The 21,113-nt window shown below is 40.6% G+C and overlaps 1 protein-coding gene across 8 annotated transcripts in view; it reads left to right on the top strand.

Moving 5' to 3' along the window:
* The window catches only part of NEO1 (neogenin 1), a 261,075-nt gene that overhangs the window by 218,672 nt on the left and 21,290 nt on the right, over positions 1 to 21,113 (top strand). For 4 of the 8 annotated variants that reach the window (XM_019659584.1, XM_019659588.1, XM_019659587.1 and 1 more), the window contains exons 15-22: positions 2,977 to 3,087; positions 4,151 to 4,345; positions 11,077 to 11,172; positions 13,560 to 13,783; positions 13,866 to 14,004; positions 16,183 to 16,290; positions 17,723 to 17,917; positions 18,573 to 18,605. In XM_019659584.1, the coding sequence (XP_019515129.1) occupies positions 2,977 to 3,087; positions 4,151 to 4,345; positions 11,077 to 11,172; positions 13,560 to 13,783; positions 13,866 to 14,004; positions 16,183 to 16,290; positions 17,723 to 17,917; positions 18,573 to 18,605 (1,101 nt within the window). The remainder of the gene's footprint in view (positions 1 to 2,976; positions 3,088 to 4,150; positions 4,346 to 11,076; positions 11,173 to 13,559; positions 13,784 to 13,865; positions 14,005 to 16,182; positions 16,291 to 17,722; positions 17,918 to 18,572; positions 18,606 to 21,113) is intronic. The other 4 variants (XM_019659586.1, XM_019659582.1, XM_019659583.1 and 1 more) reach the window with 3 other exon arrangements.

Here is a 21,113-nt window from a genome sequence, read left to right as displayed (position 1 = left end):
GTTGGGACTGTGCTTATAAAGAAACAGGTGCCCCTAAGAAACCCTGATGGTGTTTCCTAGCAGAGCTGGTAGAAGAGATTGACAAGAATTGGAGATGTCATTATTACCTAAGCACTGAGAATTAATGTCATCACCCTTGGGGAACTCTAAACTTTCCATTGCTTTCCTCCTGGGAAGACAATGAAGGAAGTAGAGGAGCTTGGCATCATCCACTTTCCTATGTCCCCAGGGGCCAGGTTCTTGACAGAACCAAGATCTGGGGTCAAAAAGTATATTGAGTCTCCCCTTCTTTAAGGTGTGAGTTTCTAAACTTGACAGAGCCACTGACCGTGAAACACTGTACTCTGGTAACCCAACAAGCTTTTCTCCTTACTCCTCACCTCGTAGATAGGAGTGATGTCTTTCAAAATAGGAGAAGGTGAATGTTGATCTCCAAAGGTATCGTCAGTCTTCTCATTTCTTCACCCGAGCCCCACAGCTATAAGCTTCATGAGCAGACGTGGCTGCAAGTGGGTGCTGCTGAGAGATGTCACTGAAGGAGCATTACAGTAAAATTGCTCAGATGTTCTTAAGAGTTAGTTTCTGATTTTACCCCAGATAAGTAACATTTCCCATCTATAAGGCTGTTATTCTGAATATTTAATAGAAGATATTTATTGTATACCAGGTACTGTTCTTGTTACTAATAACATAAAAGTAGGGTACCATCCTTGCTCATGAGGAGACCGTTCGTTTTCTCAATGAAACATTTTATGTGTAAGGAAAATATCCCTTTCATGGTAAAAATAGCTTTTTCTTTATCAAGAAAATTCTTGCATTTTATAATCACAGATTCATTCATTTAACAGACTTTATTGAACTTTTGTTAGTGTATGCCGGCCCTGGATGTGTAACGTGAGCACAAATGGAGATCTTTGCTCTCGTGAAGCATTACCTTGAAGCCTGATAAGTATTAGAGAATAAGATGGGTTACCAGGACCTTTAATGATCAGTAATTATATGATTAAGTTTTAGCCGGAAGTAACAGTTGTTCTTTTTGTACCACTTATAACATTTAACCACGTTCTGTCATATCTTTACACTATGGATTGTGGGTCTTGGTTTTTAGTCTATGCACTCTGTAGGTTACTTCCGGGAAGACAAACTCTTAGCCTCTTTACACGTGGGTCTGTCTGGCATGTGCTCGCATACTCTCTCGCCACTGCTCTCGCCCTCTTACATTCTAACTCTCCCCAAAGGAGAGGGAATGATAACCTGATTGGTTGAAGTCTTTTCTTCTTTTTTTTTAAATTATTTATTTTTATTTTTTTTAAGAGAGTTTATTGGGAAATCGGGGAAGGGGAACAGACAAGGTGCTGTCCTTTTGTTCTTCAGTCTAGTTGTGGAGGACGTCGCTTCACTGGCCTATGTTGGTATTATCACTGCACTCTTCCCAGGTGAGGCAGATCGGTCGCCAGCCTCTGGACGGCCGCTCACGGTGGCTCTTGGCAGCTCACAGTGGTTGCTGGCCACTCAGGCTGGCTGCCGGCCACACACGGTAGCTTATGGCAACCCACTGCAGCAGTTGCTGCAACCTATGCTGTCGCCGGTGACTCATGGCAGCCCAGCTCCAGGTTGAGCTGTTGTTCACCATCCCAGCTGTAGAACGCACAGCATCACTGGCCCTCATGTGGGATCGGAACACAGCATCACTGGCCCTCATGTGGGATCAGAACAAGGGTCCTGCTGCTCAGAGCTGGCGTCCCAAGCCAACTTGTAACCAACGCACCACTCGGCCAGTCTGGTTGAATTCTTTCAGAGCCTCAGCCGAGCCATGCTTGCTAGTAGCCCACATCGCTGTCCGTTACCAGCTATAAGTGTGTGGCCCACCCACTCGGGCTCTTTCTGGTTCAGTGTGTGCAGGAAGGAGACAGGGAGGTAACTGACTTGGACCTCGCCATTTGGCTTCTCCTTCTGTCTTGCTTTCGGCTTTCCTGTGGGCAAACAGAGTCAGGATGGGCCTGCAGAGAACAGAACCCCACCCTCTCCTCTCACACTACATGATAGGACTGATGAACTGAGTTCGTCCTGGCCGAGTTCTCTCTCAGTAGCCCTCTGTCTTGCTGGTCAAAGAGCCCAGTTTCGGATGTGGGAAGGTAGGATGATTTGTCATAACCCTGATAAGACGTGTCACAATGTCTAGTATTTAAGTGCTCTAAAAATGTATGCATGTGAACTGTACACTTAAAAATGGTTAAAATGGTATGTTTTATGTTGCATGTGTTTTAACACAGTAAAAAAGAAAAAATTGGATTCCTGAGTATATGAATATGAATTATTGACTGTTGCCCTCCTCTATAGGGTAGACTTTTATGTGTGGATCTTTTTGCCTTTGATGCATTGGCAAAGTGTGTGCTTTATTAGCTGATAGAAAATATGAAAGGTTGCATAATAGGAAGGCTTATTTCTCTTTTACTTACTGTATATACTGAGGGCAGGCTGGCTGTGGAGACGTAGATGTCTAGGACATGTTTGGTGTTTAAAGTTGTTCCTGTGGCTCAGAGAACAGAGGTGATATGGTAGGAGTCACAGCTCTGCGTTCTTTTCTGGTGTTTGGTGTCTTCTGAGACCAACCGACTTTGTTCCTTTGTTACAGCTTAGCTTTCTTAGTAACAATATGAAGAGGTTGCATTAAATGATCTCTAAGGTGCCTTCAAACTCTTAAAAAAATATATCTGTAATCTCCCAAGAGCTTTACTCATTTCTGTTTTCTTTGTGGATTGTGTGGGTTTCAGCCTCTACTTTAGACAGGGAGCTCCTCTGTGCTGTATTTATGTATCACTTGTTTTGTATTAACTTTAACTAAAACTTTATCAGTACATAGTAGCTGAGTACTGAATTGGTAGATGAGATATTTGCTTTAATGAGAGATTGTTAATCTTCTGTTTTTCCAGAGCTCTTGTTTCAGCTTGTCTTCTTTTGTCATTTGGGTCTCAGGTCTGGATCGGGGGACTGAATATAACTTTCGGCTGGCTGCTCTGACCGTCAATGGCACAGGCCCGGCTACTGACTGGCTGTCTGCTGAAACTTTTGAAAGTGACTTAGACGGTAAGAACAACCATTGGCAGGATTGGCACAGGCTACTAACTGTGGAGTACTAACTGTAGTCAAGTGAATCAAACTGGAAAGCCACAGAGTTTGGGTGTATGTGGCTTACATCTGTGAACTTTCATGTATTATACTGCTGTCATTCCTTAATGCAGCAAGTTTCCTGGAATTTTTTTTTACAGTGGCTTTTAGAGAATTATCCCTTTAAATAGAACCAATAAAAATGTACAGGTGCATTAAGTCTGGTTTTTTACCAAGGCCGTTAAGTAAATAGGAGATCTAAACCTTAAGGCTTAGCCATATGAATCGTGTCTTTATTTCAGTTAGTTTCCCTTTTCCCTTAGTCCTGGACACCTGCCCTGTTTCTCACCTGTTCATTCAGTGAGTAATTCCACACGGGTGTGTGTATGTACCAGGTGCTGCACTTGGGAGACAAAAGACCCCAGGTCCCTACTCTAATACTTGGTTCGCTGATTTTTAAATTAAGACAGGAATTTATGCCCTGAAATAGTGTATTTGAAAGATACTATAAATTGCCACCTTTGTAAACCTCTTAGTCTCCCACTATTTAAATCAATTTGTGGCTCTAAAGTTTCATATTTTCTGACTTACCGTTTACTTAGGGGAGTAAATAATAATATATGCTATAATGTGATACTTGATGACCTGTTGACAACAGGCTTCTAATTAGTTGCTGTCCTGCCTTTCTCATTTCACCTGGTAAGTCTGGGAATCAGATTTGGGACCACAAGGAATGGCTGACAGTTGAAAGGGAATTCATTTGTTTTTCTCCATTGGGCAGAGGTTCTTGGATCTCTCTGTCTTCTCTTCCAAATACTAATATTGCAGTGTCTTTATTTCTGGCTGTTTGGGTTTTGTTTTCCTCTTAGAATGCATTAAAACCATGGACCATACTTTACTATACCTATAGATTCTCTTTAAATTCTTGGGCATCATGGAAAAAACTTAGCCCCAAATAATTCATCAGGAGTCTGAACACCATCCCCAAGGAAATATTCTAAAGGAAGATGGACCTCATCTCTTTTTCTGCTTTCTTTCCCAGAAACTCGTGTCCCTGAAGTGCCTAGTTCTCTTCACGTCCGCCCACTTGTCACCAGCATCGTAGTGAGCTGGACGCCTCCGGAGAACCAGAACATTGTGGTCAGAGGCTATGCCATTGGCTATGGCATTGGCAGCCCACATGCCCAGACCATCAAAGTGGACTATAAACAGCGCTACTACACCATCGAAAACCTGGGTATGTGTGCAGTTCTTTATTTTTACCTTCTTATTAGGTAATAATTTTATTTTTATAGAAAACTTTCAAAAATAGCACGAAGTATCCCTGTATATCCTTCACTCAGAATCCTGGAGGTTAACATTTTACATGTGCTTTATCATTCTCTCGTCTCCCTATATGTACATATTTTTTTTTCTCTGAACCTTTTGAGAATAAGTTACAGACATGATGCTCCTCTGCCCACTAAGACTTTAATGTGCATTTCCAAAAAAGAGGACACTTTCAACATAACCAGAGTACAGTTATCAAAATTAGCAAGTTAACACTGAGACAATACCTATAGACTTTATTCATATTTTACTAGTGGTCTCATTAATGTCCCTTATAATGAAAGAAAAAGATTGTCCATGATCACATGCTGCATTTTGTTGTCATGTTTCAGTAGTTTTCTTTGATATGGAGCAGTTCTTGGTTTAAAGTGTCCCTCAGTGTAGACTTGTCGAGTGTTTCCTCATTACGTTCAGTTTATGCACTTGGGGGAGGAGTAGCACAGATGCACTGTGTTCCTGTCAGTTATCATATTAGGAGGCAGGGACAGCCTGTCACTAGTGATATTAACTCTAATCATTGGTTAAAATGGTATCTGCCACATTCCTATAAAGTCATTTTTTCCCTTCTTAATAAGTACCTTGTGGGGGAGACACCATGAGTCTTTGTAAATACTTTTTTTTTCTTATCAAATGTTCACTTACAGGTTTTAGCATCTTCAGTAACAGTTATCACTCTGTTGTTTCACTATGGGTGATTTTCTAATTCCATTATTTCTTCTACATTTGCTAGCATCCTTTTAAGGAAGAGCTTTCCTTCTCTTTCACAGTGAAAGAATGGCCAGTGGAGTATCTTTATAACTGGTTCCTCTGTCCATTTGACATTCTCTCATCTCTGAGCACTTTCTTCCTTTTTGACACAGTAAGGTGTTTCTGGCTCATCTGGGATCTCCTAGCCTTAGTCCTTGAATTAGCCATTTCTCCAAGAAACACTGGTTGGTTGGTTTGTTTATGGAAAATAGTATTTAGAAACCAGTATCTGAACACTCTCCAAACTCATTGTTACTGGGGTAGAAAATCCTGAGGAATCTACAAGAAAGGCTACTAAAACTATAAGTGAGTTTAGCATGGTCACAAGATACAAGGTTGATATACAAAAATAGTTGTTTTTTTTTTTTTTAAGATTTTTTATTGGGGAATTGGGGGGATGGGAACAGTGCTGGGGAGTTGGGGAAGGGGAACAGACAAGTTGCTGTCGTTTTTGTTCTTCAATCTAGTTGTGGAGGATGTTGCTTCACTGGCCCAAGTTGGCACCATCATTGCGCTCTTCTCTGGCGAGGCAGATCAGTCGCCGGCTTCTGGACAGCCGCTCACTGCGGCTGCTGGCCGCTCACTGCGGCTGCTGGCCGCTCACGCTGGCTGCTGGCCACACACGGTAGCCCATGGCAACCCACTGCCACAGGGACTGCAGCCCACGCCGTCGCCGGCGACTCATGGCAGCCCAGCTCCAGGTTGAGCTGTTGTTCAACATCTCAGCTGCGGAGGGCAGTGTCACTGGCCCTCATATGTGGGATCCGAACCGGGGCCCTCTGGCATCCCAAGCGAGTTCTTAACCATCGCGCCACTCGGCCAGCCCAAAATAGTTGTATTTTTATACACTAACAATAAGCAGTTGGAAATTGGAATTAAAATAATACCATCTACAATTGCATCAAAAAATAAGAAGTACTTAGGAATAAATTTTAAAAACATGTAAAAGGTCTATGCACTCAAAAGTAGAAAATTATTGCTGAGAGAAATTAAAGAAGACTTAAATAAATGGAGATACCATGTTCATGGATTGGGAGACAGTATTATTAAAATGACAGTTCTCCCCAGTATAATCCCAAGTAAAATCATAGTATACTTTTTTATAGAAATTGATAAACTTATTCTAAAATTTATATGAAAGCTCAAAGGAACTAGAATAATCAAACATTTTTGAAAAAGAATAAAGTTTAGAAAAACCCATACTACTTGATTTCAGGCCTTATTATAAAACTACAGTAATTGAGACATTGTGGTGGAATTGCTGTAAAGGTAAGTGATTAATGGAATAGAATAGAGTCCAGAAGTAGGTCCATATGTATGGTCAATTGATTTTTGACAGAAATATGGAGATAATTTAGTGGAAGAAGATAGTCTTTTCAACAAAAGGTATGGGAATAATTGGATATCTGTATAAGAAAGAAAAGGAACTTCCTTGACCTTTATCTTACACCATACACAAAAACAAACATTAAATGCAAGAGCTAAAATTATAAAACTTCTAGAAAAAAATAGGAAAAAACATCTTTATGACCTTGGGATAGGCAAGGATCTCTTAGGATGCAAAAAAACCACAAATTATAAAATTAAAAAATTAATAAATTTAACTTCACCAAAATTTAAAACTTCTACTTTTGGAAAGACACCAATAAAATGAAAAGGTGAGCCACAGACTAGGAGAAAGTACTCATCATTCAAATATCTGACAAAAAAATTTGAGTCCAGAATATATAAAAACTTACAACTCAATAAGAAAATGACAACCCAGTAAAAAAAGTAGGCAGGAGATTTGGATGGACAGTGTACCAAAAATGATATGCAAGAGGGTAGATAGTAAGCATGGAAAAGATTCTCCACATCACTAATCATCAGAGAAATGCAAATAAAACCACAGTGAAATAGGACTACACATCCTCTAGAATTGGTAAAATGTAATAGACTGAAACCACTGGATACCAGCGAGGATGAGGAACTAGAACTCTTATACTTGCTGGTGGGAATGTCTGATGTTACAACCACTTCAGGAAACAGTTTGGAGGTTTCTTAAAATGTTGACCATACAACCAAACATTCCCACTCAGATATTTAACCAAGAGAAATAAAAACACATATCTACACAAAGACTTGTGCACAATTGTTCATAATAGCTTTATTTATAATAGTCTAAAAGGGGTGAACAGGTAAATGGTAAATTGTACTATATCCATCCAATGGACTACTACTCAGCAGTGAAAAGGAATAATAGGCTGTGGATATTCACAACGGCATAATGAATCCCACAGATATTATGCTGAGCAAAAGCAGCCAAACATAAGAGAGTACATACATGTTATTACGTTTTTATGAAGTTACAGAACAGGAAGCACTAATCTATAGTAACAAGAAAGATCAGTGGTTGCCTAGAAACAAGGATGGTGGGAATTGACTACGAAGGGGCACAAGGGAACTATTTGGAGTATTGGAAACATTCTATACATTGATTGTGGTAGTGATTACACAGGTATATATACATTTGTAAAAACTCAACAAACTGTACACTTAAATAGGTACTTTACTATATGCTAATTATACCTCAGAGTTGATTTACAAAGCAAAAAATAAATAAATATTATAATTGAAAATGGATTAATTTCAGTAGGTGTTATTACTTTTACAAATTGGATTATCATTATGGGAATCTTCTAAGACTTGTCTTTTAAATGAGAATCTGCATTAACCAACTTTTTAATTCAAATCATTCCTTTTTAAATATCTTTCTTAAGAATAGCTTTAGGTGTCTAACAAATGGATTACCTTCATCTTTTCTGGTAGAAAATAAGCAGCAATTTGATGCTTGATTCAAAAACAAAGTAGCCTTTCTTTTTTTCCTTTCAAGAAGAAACAGCACAGCTAACTTAGAAAGTTGTGAGAGAGCAAAAGACAAGCTTTGCTGGTAGGATAAAAATGTCCCTGGGCTGACCCCCTCCCTCCTGTTTCCTTTACAAAAGTACTGAGAGGAGAATCCTATGCCGTTGTAGGCAGTACATGGTCCTTGACCTTCAGGTGCTTTCAGTCTGATAGGAGAACAAGAGTAATACACAAGAAACAATGGAATGAGTTGATGTCAAGTATGGTCAGAGAAGGAAGAACTAATAAGGCACAGGAGAGCAGCCAGGGAAGAAGCTTAACCTGAACTTGAAAGACTGAGCCGAAATCGAGTTTGAAAACAAGAGATGAGAAGGAGCACTTCATGTGCTGAAGAGGGTAAATAGACAGACTTTATCAGAAAAGAGAGTGTACAGTGAGAAGTAGCAAAAAAAAAATGAATTTGGCATAAAGTAAAATGAGCTTCAGCTATATTAGTCAACACAGATATATCTAAGATGCATGTAATGTTGAACAAAAGAAGAAAGTCAGAATGGAGAAATACATTTGGGAATTCACTTGTTAATCAAACTAGAGCTCTCCCCTAAGCTTCAGATCCATATAAACATCTGCTTACTGGGTATCTGCACTGGGATATAGTCAATATTCTATCACAATAATTCAATCAAAATTAAAGTTAGCATCTTCTCCTACAAACCTTTTGATCAATCAGCAAATATTTAATGAACACCTACAATATCCCAGGGACTGTGCTAGAGGTTGAGCAGAGAATCAACCAGACATGATCCCAATTATTAGAAATAATACAATTTTGAAATAATTGAAATTGTTTCGAGTGCTGAGAAGAGAAATGGGATGCTACGGGCTATGTAACTAGAGATGCTGATCCAGTCTGGGATGAGACCTTTAGGATGAATAGGCATTGTCTAGAATAAGAAGAAGGGTGACGTAGTTCCCCTGCCTGGGGAAAAGCTGCACGCATGAAGGCCCAGTGCTCAGTGACCCGAGAGATGGCCCATAGAAATGGAGCAGAGAACAAGGCCCAGTGGTGAGAGGCAGACTTGATCACCTGCATATGAGGGGAGGAGGAAAGAGGTCTTAGTAAGTCTCAGGTTTCTGACTTGAACAGCAGGGCACAGAGTAGTGCCATTTATGATCTAGGGACCCTGGGGCAGATCTTGAAGTGGGTAGAGAGATTTGAGACATCCAATGGGAGAGGCCATACAGTTGGACATGAAGATTCGGTGCTCAGAAGAAAAGTCGGGACCAGAGATATTGATTTGCATTTGATGGCACATACCTGCTAATCCAAGCTAAAGAAATGATTGACAGCACATAGGGAGAAAGTGAAGAGTGGGACTAGAAGGGGGGCTTGGAAATGTGTTTCATGGTTGCTCTGCATCTGTCTCCAATGTCAGTGAATGATTTCACTATCTACCATGTTTCCCAAATGGCACCTTTTCCTTTTTCCTCACGTCAAGTACTAAGTCTTGCTGATTCCATTTGTTGTCACTTCTTTCTGACACTGGAAGACCAGGTGCCTTTATATATTGCCCACTGGTGTCGAAAGAGTGGGCCACCACACAGTGTAGCTATTTGAAGCTTTGGAAGTAATGCAGGCCACTTGAAATGTGGCCACTTTGCCAAACTCCCCAACTTCGCCAGAAGTGAGTGCTGTCAGTCAACTCCGCCCCACCACCACCACCACAACAACACTTCAGTGGAACTCAGGTCCTCATTTCTGACTCTGGACTTTTGAATCACCCGTCCAAAATTTGCCTGGGTCAGGAATGTGAGGAAGTACAATCTTCCTGCTTTACCTCAACCAATAGGAGAACAAATGCTATTCCACCTATCTAGTAGCCCCTCTTTTCATCGAGTCTAACTAGTACCATTTTATATGCTCACCTGGAGGGAGTTTTTCTTTCTGACTTGTATTTCCTGAGCTCTACCTTCAAGCCAGTTGTAATCCTGGCCATATCTTATCCAACCAAGAAGTCTACATGAGGGCTAGATGAGGTTGGCAGTTCCTGGATTTGGAGCTGCCACCACCACCACCACCACCCCCCATCCCCACCCTCAGCCCCTGGAAAGTTAAGGGCATTCAGCAGTTCCTAAGTTAACAGTTTATCTCCTATTTCTCTACCTTGGCTGGTCCAGTCGCTGTCCTTCCTCCTGAGAAGGAAAAGAGTTTAATTCCAACCTCCACCTATGGGCTTTCAACACATGAAAATCCTATTAACTCATTCTAATCCAAGCCCTACACTATCCAATAGCATCAGGGAACCATCCATTAGTGGAAGCTAAGAGAGGATTCAAGCATGGCCAGCCTCATTCCTGGGACTAACCCCAGGAACTTGATCCCACACGGTTTGCCTATACAGTCATCCCCCCTTCTCCGTGGTTTCAGTTACCATGGACAACCAAGGTCCGAATATATTAAATGGAGAATTCCGGAAGTAAACAATTGATCAGTATTAAGTTTCGCTCCATTCTGAGTAGTGTGATGAAATCTTGGGCATCCATGCTGTTCCTTCTGCCCGGGGCGTGAATCATGCCTTTGTCCAGTGTACCACGCTGTATACCGCCCCGCCCATTAGGCACTTAGTAGCCTCTCAGCTATCAGATTGGTTATCAGAGAGAGATCACATTCGCGTAACTTCTATTACAGTGTGTTGTTATCATACTTATATTTTATTGTCAGTCTCTTGCTGTGTGTAATTTATAAACTAAACTTTATCACAGGTATGTATGTATAGGAACAACATAGTCTGTATAGGGTTCAGTACTATTCTTGGTTTCAGGAATCCATGGGGGCCTTGGAACGTATCCCCTGCAGATAAGGGGGCACCACTGAACTGTGTATGCTGCCATCTCACATCTCCCTGCACCTCAAAATCATCCTGCCTAACACTTTGTTAAATCTTCCCTCTTGATTTCCTCTGCCATTAAGGTCATACACAGCCGCCCATGGGTTTTTTAACTTCTGTAGTGAGAATGTGTTTCTTTTGACTGGTTTCTTTCCTTCAGATCCCAGCTCTCACTATGTGATTACCCTGAAAGCGTTTAACAACGTGGGTGAAGGCATCCCGCTGTACGAGAGTGCCGTGACCAGACCGCACACAGGTAAGGGAGCCTGTCCATCCCTGGTGTTCATCATCTTTCCCAGCAGCCTAAGGAGCGGCCGGGGTGGGGGTGGGGGGGTGTAAGAGGGGCGGGGTGGCATAAGGCTTGCCCCCGACATGTCAGTGCAAGGAGAAGTATTTGGCAGTTTAAGGTGCAGGCTTCGAATAGGAAAATGGGCTTTCAACATGGAAAGTTCTGTTAATTTCTGGTTTGCTTTTTAGAAAATATTAACAATCCTGCCATGTAAACAATTCTCTGTAGACCCATAACACATGTTTTTAGTGCATTGGGATCTAGAAAGCATAGTTGTGAGAAAATTAAGTGATTTTTCATCTTTGGTCATGTGAGTTATAACTAAAATGAGTCAAAAAATGAAAAGATCTCCGTATCTCTGGAGGAATTATACAGGTTACTTATGGTAGCAATAAATATATATGATAATGAGCAATAAATATATGAATCCAACATTTACTTTACTAGTCACCTGATTTGGTTGGGAAAGTATTTTTCTGTGTGCTTTTCATAAGCTTTATTTATATAAAGAGTATAAAGTCAGATGTACTCTCCATTTCATAAACTGTATATTTATTACAAAAGAGACCAAATATTCATTATTTTTTCTTTGTGATTTATTTAAAATATCTTTAAAGGATTATACATACTGTGTAAGATTTCTATAAATATATAAAACACCTAATTTAGATCTGAATGAGAAAGTTTATTGAAGTAAATATGTTAGAGTTATAAATTCTTCTAATAGGTACTGAAAAATCGAAGAGTATATCATTTTCAGAAATACCCTTCTCCATTTGTTTCCCAGAATTGTGAATCTGTATTGCCTGCTATGTCTTCTGCATACTTTGCATAGTGTTACAGACTTGCCACTACTGTTTTAAAGATAATCTCTGTCCCTTCAGTATGCTTTTAGCTAACAAGACCAACATCATTACTGCATGTTTGGTAGTTCTCTCCTGTCTTCTGTCCTATGTGCTTATACTTTCCAAGTTCTTTTAAAAATAGCTTTGTTATTCCCCAAAGGAAAAAAAGCAAGACAAAGAGAATATTTAAATAAATATTTCATACTTTCTTAAGTCAGCCTACAATAGAAAAAAAACAAATTTGAAGTTATTTTCTTTTATGTGACTTAAAAATTTAACCTTCTGGCTAGAAATACGCAAGGAAGTGTTCCTAACTTGTGTAACCTAACTATGTTTTCCAAGAGTTGTTACAAATAAAAAATTTTCTCCAAGAAGTCTAATGATTTTTGCATGTCAGGGTGCATTTTCTGTAACTAAGTGGTATGTGACCTGATCTTTGAACAAAACCCTGAATTACAACATATGCTGTTCCAATGACTTTCGGTCCTCACTGTATAGGAAGTACACAAATGGAGACTATTACTTCAGCATGGCAGTTATTCATAAACAAGGCCCCCGCATTTTCAGATGTTGAGTTACAGGAAGGGGCGAGTCACCATAACTATGTGGGAAATCCATTTTAAAACCTTCCCTTAGAATCAGTAAGTGTGTGTATACTTAGAAAACCTGACCAGGAGTTGGGAAAGCCCAGTGGATCCTGCTGTGCTGCCATTGGCTCATGGTCCTTGGTGCCTTAGTGCTCATTCTGTCGTCTTTTTTTGACAAGAGTGTATGTGTTGCTTATGGCACAGGACGGACAAGAGTAGAGACTTTCTATCAGATAAGTATTCAGGTTTCTAAAGTTCTTAAAGGCTCTGTCACTCGGACCCATAACTATGGCATTTCCCATAACTCTCTGGGATTCATCAATGGGTGGTTCTCTGACTGCTGGAGAAAGAGCAGGACCTCAGCAGATCTGAACTGAACCCCACGTGGTTATTGGATGCCCTGAATACCAAGGCCAGGCTGAGCTGCCATTGGCTGACATTCGGGGCTCAAGTTTGAGAGCAGGCCTTCCATGTCCGGTGATAGGCACTGATAACCCATGGGACTCTGAAATATCAGAATAGATCATGAGCTTCGTGTTGCTTGCTCAAAAATTATACCCTTGATTTTAAGAGCAGTTTTTATCGTTTCATGATCCTTTTTGGACAGGAAGTATGATTTTCAAGTAATTGAAAGAAAACTCAAGTATTAATATGTTAATATAATCACTGGATTGTCAAATGTTAATATATCTACAGAATATAGTAGAGAATATAGGTAATTACTGTTTCTCTAGATGTTTTCCTGAAAGAACACAAGTGGAAATATTCTTTTAGATGAATGGTGGTTATCTATTAACTCTGGATTTCTTTTCTCTTTCTTCATTTCTCATCTTCCATTCCATTATATTACCCTGCATTTCCCTTTTCTTTTCTTTTTGTTTATGTTAAAATGCCACTTCCTTTTTAATTACTTTTTACCCAGACACTTCTGAAGTTGATTTATTTGTTATTAATGCTCCATACACTCCAGTGCCAGATCCCACTCCCATGATGCCTCCCGTGGGAGTCCAGGCTTCCATTCTGAGCCATGACACCATAAGGATCACATGGGCGGACAACTCGCTGCCCAAACACCAGAAGATCACAGACTCCCGGTACTACACAGTGCGATGGAAAACTAACATCCCCGCGAACACCAAGTACAAGGTACTGGCACATGTGCTCCGGGGGAGAAGCACTCGTTCTTCATATTGTCTGACTCTAACGTTCTTGACTCTTGTGTTTCCAGAATGCAAACGCCACGACTTTGAGTTATCTGGTGACGGGTTTAAAACCAAATACGCTCTATGAATTCTCTGTGATGGTGACCAAGGGTCGAAGATCAAGCACGTGGAGTATGACCGCCCATGGGACCACCTTTGAATTAGGTAGGTGTTGTCAGAACCTACATCACTTGGCATTCCTTCTCCTTGCGAGACAGGAAAGCCAGCGGACGTTTGTCCTGATGTTGAGCCACATTCTACGTCATGAGTCTTCTCATCACCTGCTCTTACTAACCAAGAAAGGCACCAAGTACGTGAATTGGCATAGTTACCGTGCAGTGAACAGCTACAGCTGGAGTTCAGTGTTTGCTTTTTCAGCTAATGAATTATGTTTTCATCACTACAAGAACATTCACAAATAACAGGATAATATAATACAAAGTAGCCTAGATTTGTGGAACCAAGAGACTTGAGTTCAACCCCAGGTCAGCCATCTATTGACTGTGATCATAATAAGCAAGTCATCCAATCCCTCTGAATCTCTGTTTCTTCCATCTGTAGAAGAAAGGTAATGATCTCTGCCTTTCCTGCTTTATAGCGTTATTGGAAGGGTAAAATGAGGAGCAGATCGGAAAGCACATGGTAAATGAGAAAGCACTGTAGATGTGAGGGATTATCATCATTAATCCGGCTTTACTGGTAAATTGGGAGAGAAAAGAGGAGGTGGCCTGCCCTTCACCAAGCAGCTACAATGCCGTGCTTGCTAGAGCCCTAGCACTTCACCAGCAGCTTGCTTTCTTTTTTTTCTTTTTTCTTTATTTTGTTTCAGATTATCTTTTTTTTTAAGTTTCAGGTGTACAAAACAATGTAATAGTTAGAGATTTACACCCCTCACAAAGTGATAGCCTCCCTCCCCCAATCTCCTCCCCCCTGACATTGTATATAGCTGTTACAATTCCATTGACTTCATGAATGGTGTAGATGTCTAAAGCTGAAGTTGAATAAAACTGAATGTCAACTATAATTTAATATATATATATAATCACTTTGTCGCAAACCAGTTAGTGTCGTATAACGTCTCCCACTGGAGTATCCTTAGGGGTTTTGTCTGTAAATATGAAAGAGAAAAGATAATGAAGCCACTTAAAAGGGAAAGCAGGGCATCTAGTTTTGAGATTCTGCTAGTTTTTTGCTCTGGCAGGCCAACCCTGCTACCCCTTAGACTTTCCCAGCTTGGGGATGTGTGTAAGCATTGGGAGTCTGTCTGTTCCATCCTCCTATTGTTTTCTCTCCTGAATGTAAATAATGAGAGAACGGAGCAATGAAGTCTCCCCATATGGCCTGGCCCTATGTCTTTCTGTCTTCTGAACAGTTGGTTGGACTTCCTACAAAGAAAATGGTTGGATTTTGAAAGCTAGAAATACAGTGCACAGAAGCTTAGGTAGACCTTGAGTTTGCTTTCTTTACCAGTTTTAAGACTATCTTTTCACTTTAATTCCAGCCCATTAGCTAATAACTGATACTCTGTATTCCCTTAGGATGTTTGCGTTTCACCAGGCTTTCTTCCATTTCATATGAGGAGAATTCCAGTATTTTAAGAAGAGAGGAGTAAATTTAAGGATGCATTTAATTTGCTCATTTCCCTACTAGTACGTTAAAAAATTTCAGCCATAACATGGAAACAAGAAATGTAGTCATTTTTATCTTATTGTTTTTTCTGTTCATAAACAGCTTTACATTTCAGAGCAATAACCTCAAATTGTTGACAGTATGTTTTCAGTGCAAACTTAAAATAAAAAAACATCAATTTATAAATCGTGTTCTTTGAAGGAATTGGGGTTTTCAAACATCACATTTGGTTTGGAGAGCCAACTATTATTTTACATTTAAAAACATCCTAACAGAATAATCCTAATTAGGGGGGAATGTCATCTTGGGAAATTACATAGTTTTGCTCTTTTTCGATGTCCTGATCTGTCAGGCAGGGACAGTAGTAACTACAAGTTGCCATAAATATTAAGTGAAATATTATTTGTAAAATGCCTGGTATATAGTAGTTACTTGGTAACTACTAATGTCCTTTGATTTCCCTACCTACCTACCCTCCCCTGAACCCCCAGCTGACTGCCATTTCTGTATCCTCGTAGTATGGTATTCTCTCTTTGATATTTTGCATATTCTTTTTATTGGAACTATTTATAGATAGACTGATTTCTTTGAAGTCAGGAGGCTTTATCTTTTTTGCCTTGTACCTTTATCGTGCCTCCTAAATGGAAAGGGTTGAGGAAATGATGGATGAAATTGAAATGGACAGGGATTACTGAAAGTATTGCTATTTTGTAGTTCCTACTTCTCCACCCAAGGATGTGACAGTCGTGAGTAAAGAGGGGAAGCCGAGGACCATAATTGTAAATTGGCAGCCTCCCTCTGAAGCCAATGGCAAAATCACAGGTAAGATGCCTTTGAGTGAGTGTCTGTCCCCGATTTCTGCCTGGCAGAAGCCCTCTAGGGAGCTCTGTGCTGTTGAGAGAGGTGGAAGTCTGTCTGCTGGCCTGGTCCTTTTACAAGGTGCTGTCATGATGGTCCTTAGAAGTGGAGTAAGGGGATGCTGGTTGCCCCCTGGCATGAGAGAGAGCCTGAAGGGCATGGGTTGCACCAGACAAGACAGTCAGCCTTTGGCTGTAGGGGGACCTTATGGACATCCTCATTTTCCTCAGAAAACCTGTCCTTCGCTGCCTCGGCCTGGATGCCCTGCTTTGGAGTTAAAGACCCTGACCAATTCTGTAGGGCAATTCCCAATAAATAGAGATTCAGCTCTTTTACCCTGAAGCCCAGAAAAGCCCATTAGGCTTGTAGTTCCCTCCCCCAACAGGCCTGCCGCTTCGGCTTTCTGTGTTTTCACAGAGTTAAAAGTTTGAATTGGCCCAGGCCTTTTCAGGGACCTGGAGTATTTCCTTGGGCTCAGAGGAGAGCCTTCCGCAGTAGAGAACACTGTATGTTCCTCAGCCTAACAAGGAGGAAAGGCTGGTGGGGTCTGCTGTGAATTATTCCCGTGGGAGTCGGCTCCATGTAGGTGTGTGCTGAGAACAAGGATTTGCCTTCTGAAGCTCCTTGGTATGAATAGGGCAGCCTAAGGAAACTGAAAGCATTTCTTAGCACTGTTCTGTTTCGACTCTCAATAGGAACTCCTTTTCATAAATCCGTGGTCTTTATGTCACTTTTTAGGTTTTTGAATTTTCTCTTTCATAAAATAATCAAGCATGACTTGACTGGGATTACCTTTCACTTTGTCTTTAAACCAGTGCGTTTCTGCGCTGTGGGTCAGGCAGGCTAGTGGTTGTGGTTCTTCCTGCCCCAGCCATGGAGACGGAGCGCCCTCTGGTGGAAGTACCAGGTGACGTTTCACTGTGACTTGCACCCAAGTCTGGGGGAACTTAACAAAGGTTGCTGCCCATCTCCCTGCCCATCTCCCAGGAGTTTTTCTCCTGGGAAATCACATTGGTGACAGCTACAACAGCATGTCGGGCCATTGTTTTCAAAACTGCATTATTTTAATTGTAGACCCTTGAAGGTACATTATTTAAATATTAAGATGTTGAAGTGATTGGATTATTTTTCTTATGTGATTCCTAGCTTCTGAGCATACTTAACTGTATATGTTTGTCTTTTATTAGTCCTATTACTTCAGCTGCCTGGCACTGTGTAAACTGGTTTTCTCTGCATTATGTTTAGTGTAGCATTTTGAGTGCATTTTGTCACTGCTGTTTAATCAGTGACTGGTTCTCTACTTGTTTATGCTCTAACATATATTTTTATTTGACTTACTGATGGCAAAAGAAAAAGCAGGACTAAGGTCTGCTTTCCCATTAACTGCTTTGTACAGGTTACATCATATATTACAGCACGGATGTGAATGCAGAGATACATGACTGGGTTATTGAGCCAGTTGTGGGAAACAGGCTGACTCACCAGATCCAGGAGCTGACGCTCGACACCCCATACTACTTCAAGATCCAGGCCCGGAACTCAAAGGGCATGGGTCCCATGTCTGAGGCTGTCCAGTTCAGGACTCCTAAAGGTAAGGCTCCCCCGTCAGAGCACTTTACACTGTGTCTCCCTAGTGGGGCTGCGCTCGCACGTATCACTTTAGCATGTAGAGATTACGGACACTGTAAGACGCCCTGCGATAAGCCTCAGTGTGCACATTTATCTCAGAACGATCTCTCATTCTCCATTGCCCACCAAGCCAGGATCCCGAGGTGCCTGCCCAGCCACATCATGTTGGAGCAGAGGAATTGCAATGATCTAAAGGTGTTTACCAATCAGATTAGATGTTCTTCTCTTGGTTCCCATACAGAGTAATAGCATGTTATTGTGATGGATGATTCTTTCAACATATGTAGGCTCTTAACCTGAAAGGTTTATTTTAGACCTTTGCAGAGAGAAAGAGACTGAAAGGGGCCCATTAAAGAAAACTCTAGATAAGAAAGTGAAGATAAAATATTGAACCAAGTGAGCTTAGGAATAAAATTTAGTAGGGGACTGAGTCTATGGAAATACAGAAACCGTATATGGATTTCTCTTCTCTCGGTACTAAAAAAAAAAAAAAAAGACTCAATTTATTTGGAAGTTTGTGGGATTTTTTTTTTTTCCTTTAAAAATTCTGCCTCTCCCATCTTCAAAGCTTGTGATCCTTGCTTTTGTTTTCTCTTCCCCTGTGCTTGGCCTGTTAGCGGACTCCTCTGATAAAATGCCTAATGATCAAGGTAAATGAGTAGATGGCCTCTCTTTCCTTTCCTCTCTTTTGTGACCTATTATGAGCTTTTTGTTGTTTTTGTTTCTTTTTGTTCCTGAAAAACAGTACCATGTGTTAAAAACCACGTGTTTATTGGCCAAAGTGGAGTTGAGTCCTTGTTTGTGGCACTTGGGGTATCTGAAAAGCTGGGGAATCTATTTAGGAGCTAAATAGACTGGCAGGAAAAAGAAAACTGAGTTGAATAAACTGAATTAGACAGATTGGCCACAGGTGCAGGTCACATTATCCTTTGCACTAAGATCCTGGAATTCTATAACAGTGGTAGACATTTGGGCCGTGATGAGAACAAGCATACCCATTCATCATACTGGTAGCATCTAGGATTTTATTAGTATCTCTAAATGAAAAGTTTAATCAAATTCAGCAAATACCCTATTTTCCTGCCCCCACAAAGAATCTACAAATGTACCCTGTTAAAGTGAATGATTACCTGTGACAAAATTAGTGCTATTTATTCTGTTATCATAAGCTTAATTCAGGACTCTTCTTCCATTTCTTTCCTTAAATATATCTGCTTATTTTAAAAGTGGGTAGAAACAATTTAAAATGGAAATGTAGGAAGCATGGGCCTCAGTCTCACCGTTCTTGAAATTATCTGTCAGCAAGGTCTTGTTACTATAATTGTTGTAGAGAGGTAACTGTACTTAGCAATTTTCATCTCTGGGAATTCAACTAAAGTTGGTATCTGTTTTCTGTACTAAGGAAGAGCAATAAAAGTAAATTTGATGGTTGCTTCCACGGTTAAGAGTAGTCATTAGAAGTGGAAAGTCTTTGGTTCTCGGGTAACGACAAGAAAGAGTCAGAACTTGAGGTCTGAGTTTCAGGGCTTCAGAAATGTGTTTGCATTCAGTGAGTCTTTCGTTGTACTCTGGAGAAATTGCCAACATGCTTTTGTATGTTGGGGGGCATGGAGAGGCACCCTAATCATGGTAGAAGCTTGACTGCAGTTGAGGGTGAAAAAAGAAAAATAAGCATCCTGTGTACGCACAGAATATAAATGTGTCCATTGTTTGTCCTCCTCTTCATCCATAAGCCAGAGTGCAGCTCTGAGCCGCACCACACCTCTGGGATTTAAAATTCTTGACCCATATTTATTCTTGATGTTTGGTTAATCCTTGGAATTTCCTGTTCATAGGTTAGATTTAAAAGAAAAACTGTTGGGAAATATAGGAGTTCAAACAACCAACTTGCTGGCAAAGTGTATTCTTTGGCAATTATTTACTTAATATGATACTCTGGCTAGTTTGCCTTAAATGCGGGCTACCTGACAACTTAGTACATTTACCCATGAAGAGTCTTACTTAGAAGGGCTAGGTCATCTCTGCCAGCTAGACTTGGTCATGGTGAGACCAGCTGGAATCTTCACCTGTGGTGTGTGCCACTAGGAGGAACGGTGGCAACAGAAATAAGGAGACAGGAATAAGTATGCACACTTGAAAGGGACTGAGTTAACGTCTAGAACATGCCCTTTGGATACCCAAGAACTTCTGTTACCGTTTGGGGTTTTGAACTTCTTGAAACACAGAAAACATAGTTTTCGTCTCTAGATTTACTCTGTTGAATGAACTACATACAGAAACCTTCAGATCTTAATTTCTTTCATTTCCTCCAAGTCTGGTAACTTATAGAAGTCCTCGACATTAGTTCTAACATTTTACAGAAACACATCTAGTTTATGAATTTCTCGTCAAGCTTTATTTGTAGGAATTATTCTCATTTATAAGTGTTTTCTGAAGCTTCATGCTCTGTCTCTGTAAAGAGAAAGATTATATTCTTCCATAGTGATTGATTATGCTTGTAGTAATAGTAGTTAATATTTATTGAACATTTACTATGTGTCAGGCAGTATTCAAAAATACTTTATAGAATTAAATTTCCATTTAATCCTCATGACAGTAGTTCTCTGAAGTAGATACCATTATTATGAGTGTTTTACAATGAGGAATTGGAGACCCAACAAGAATGATCAATAGCTTGCTGGAAGTCCAGCTGCTAGTAGTGACGGAGCCAGGCAGCCTGTTAGCAGTGTGCTCCAGTCACTCAGGAACAGCTCCTCCTCTGCAGCTCTTTCTGGCCACTCGAGGAGAAGGCGAGCCTCCCTTCTGGCCCCAGCTTTGGGCTGAGGAATACCTTGCTTTATGGTATCTGCTTTACCCTAGCAGCTTTCTCTGTAAATGTGCAGAACAAAATTCAAGACCAAGAATAGGACTTCCTGAGACACTAGTGTTTGTGTTTTCTGAGACTTGCTTGTGGGGTGGTCCCAAGCCCAAAGTCAGCAGCCTCACTTACACTCCATGATGATGGATTAGAAGACAGTGTCCTTTGGGAACAACTAAAGGGGAGACTTTGTTCTTCCATCTTTGGATGTTTAGGTGACTGAGCATGAACTGGACCCAATTTGAGCCTCCACTTGTCTTCCTGCCCCTGCTTAGGGTAACTTTGTATTTGGAAAGTTTAT

Source organism: Hipposideros armiger, unplaced genomic scaffold (genome assembly GCF_001890085.2).
Source record: "Hipposideros armiger isolate ML-2016 unplaced genomic scaffold, ASM189008v1 scaffold_302, whole genome shotgun sequence".
Lineage (NCBI taxonomy): Eukaryota > Metazoa > Chordata > Mammalia > Chiroptera > Hipposideridae > Hipposideros > Hipposideros armiger.
This window is presented reverse-complemented; position numbering and strand designations above follow the sequence as displayed.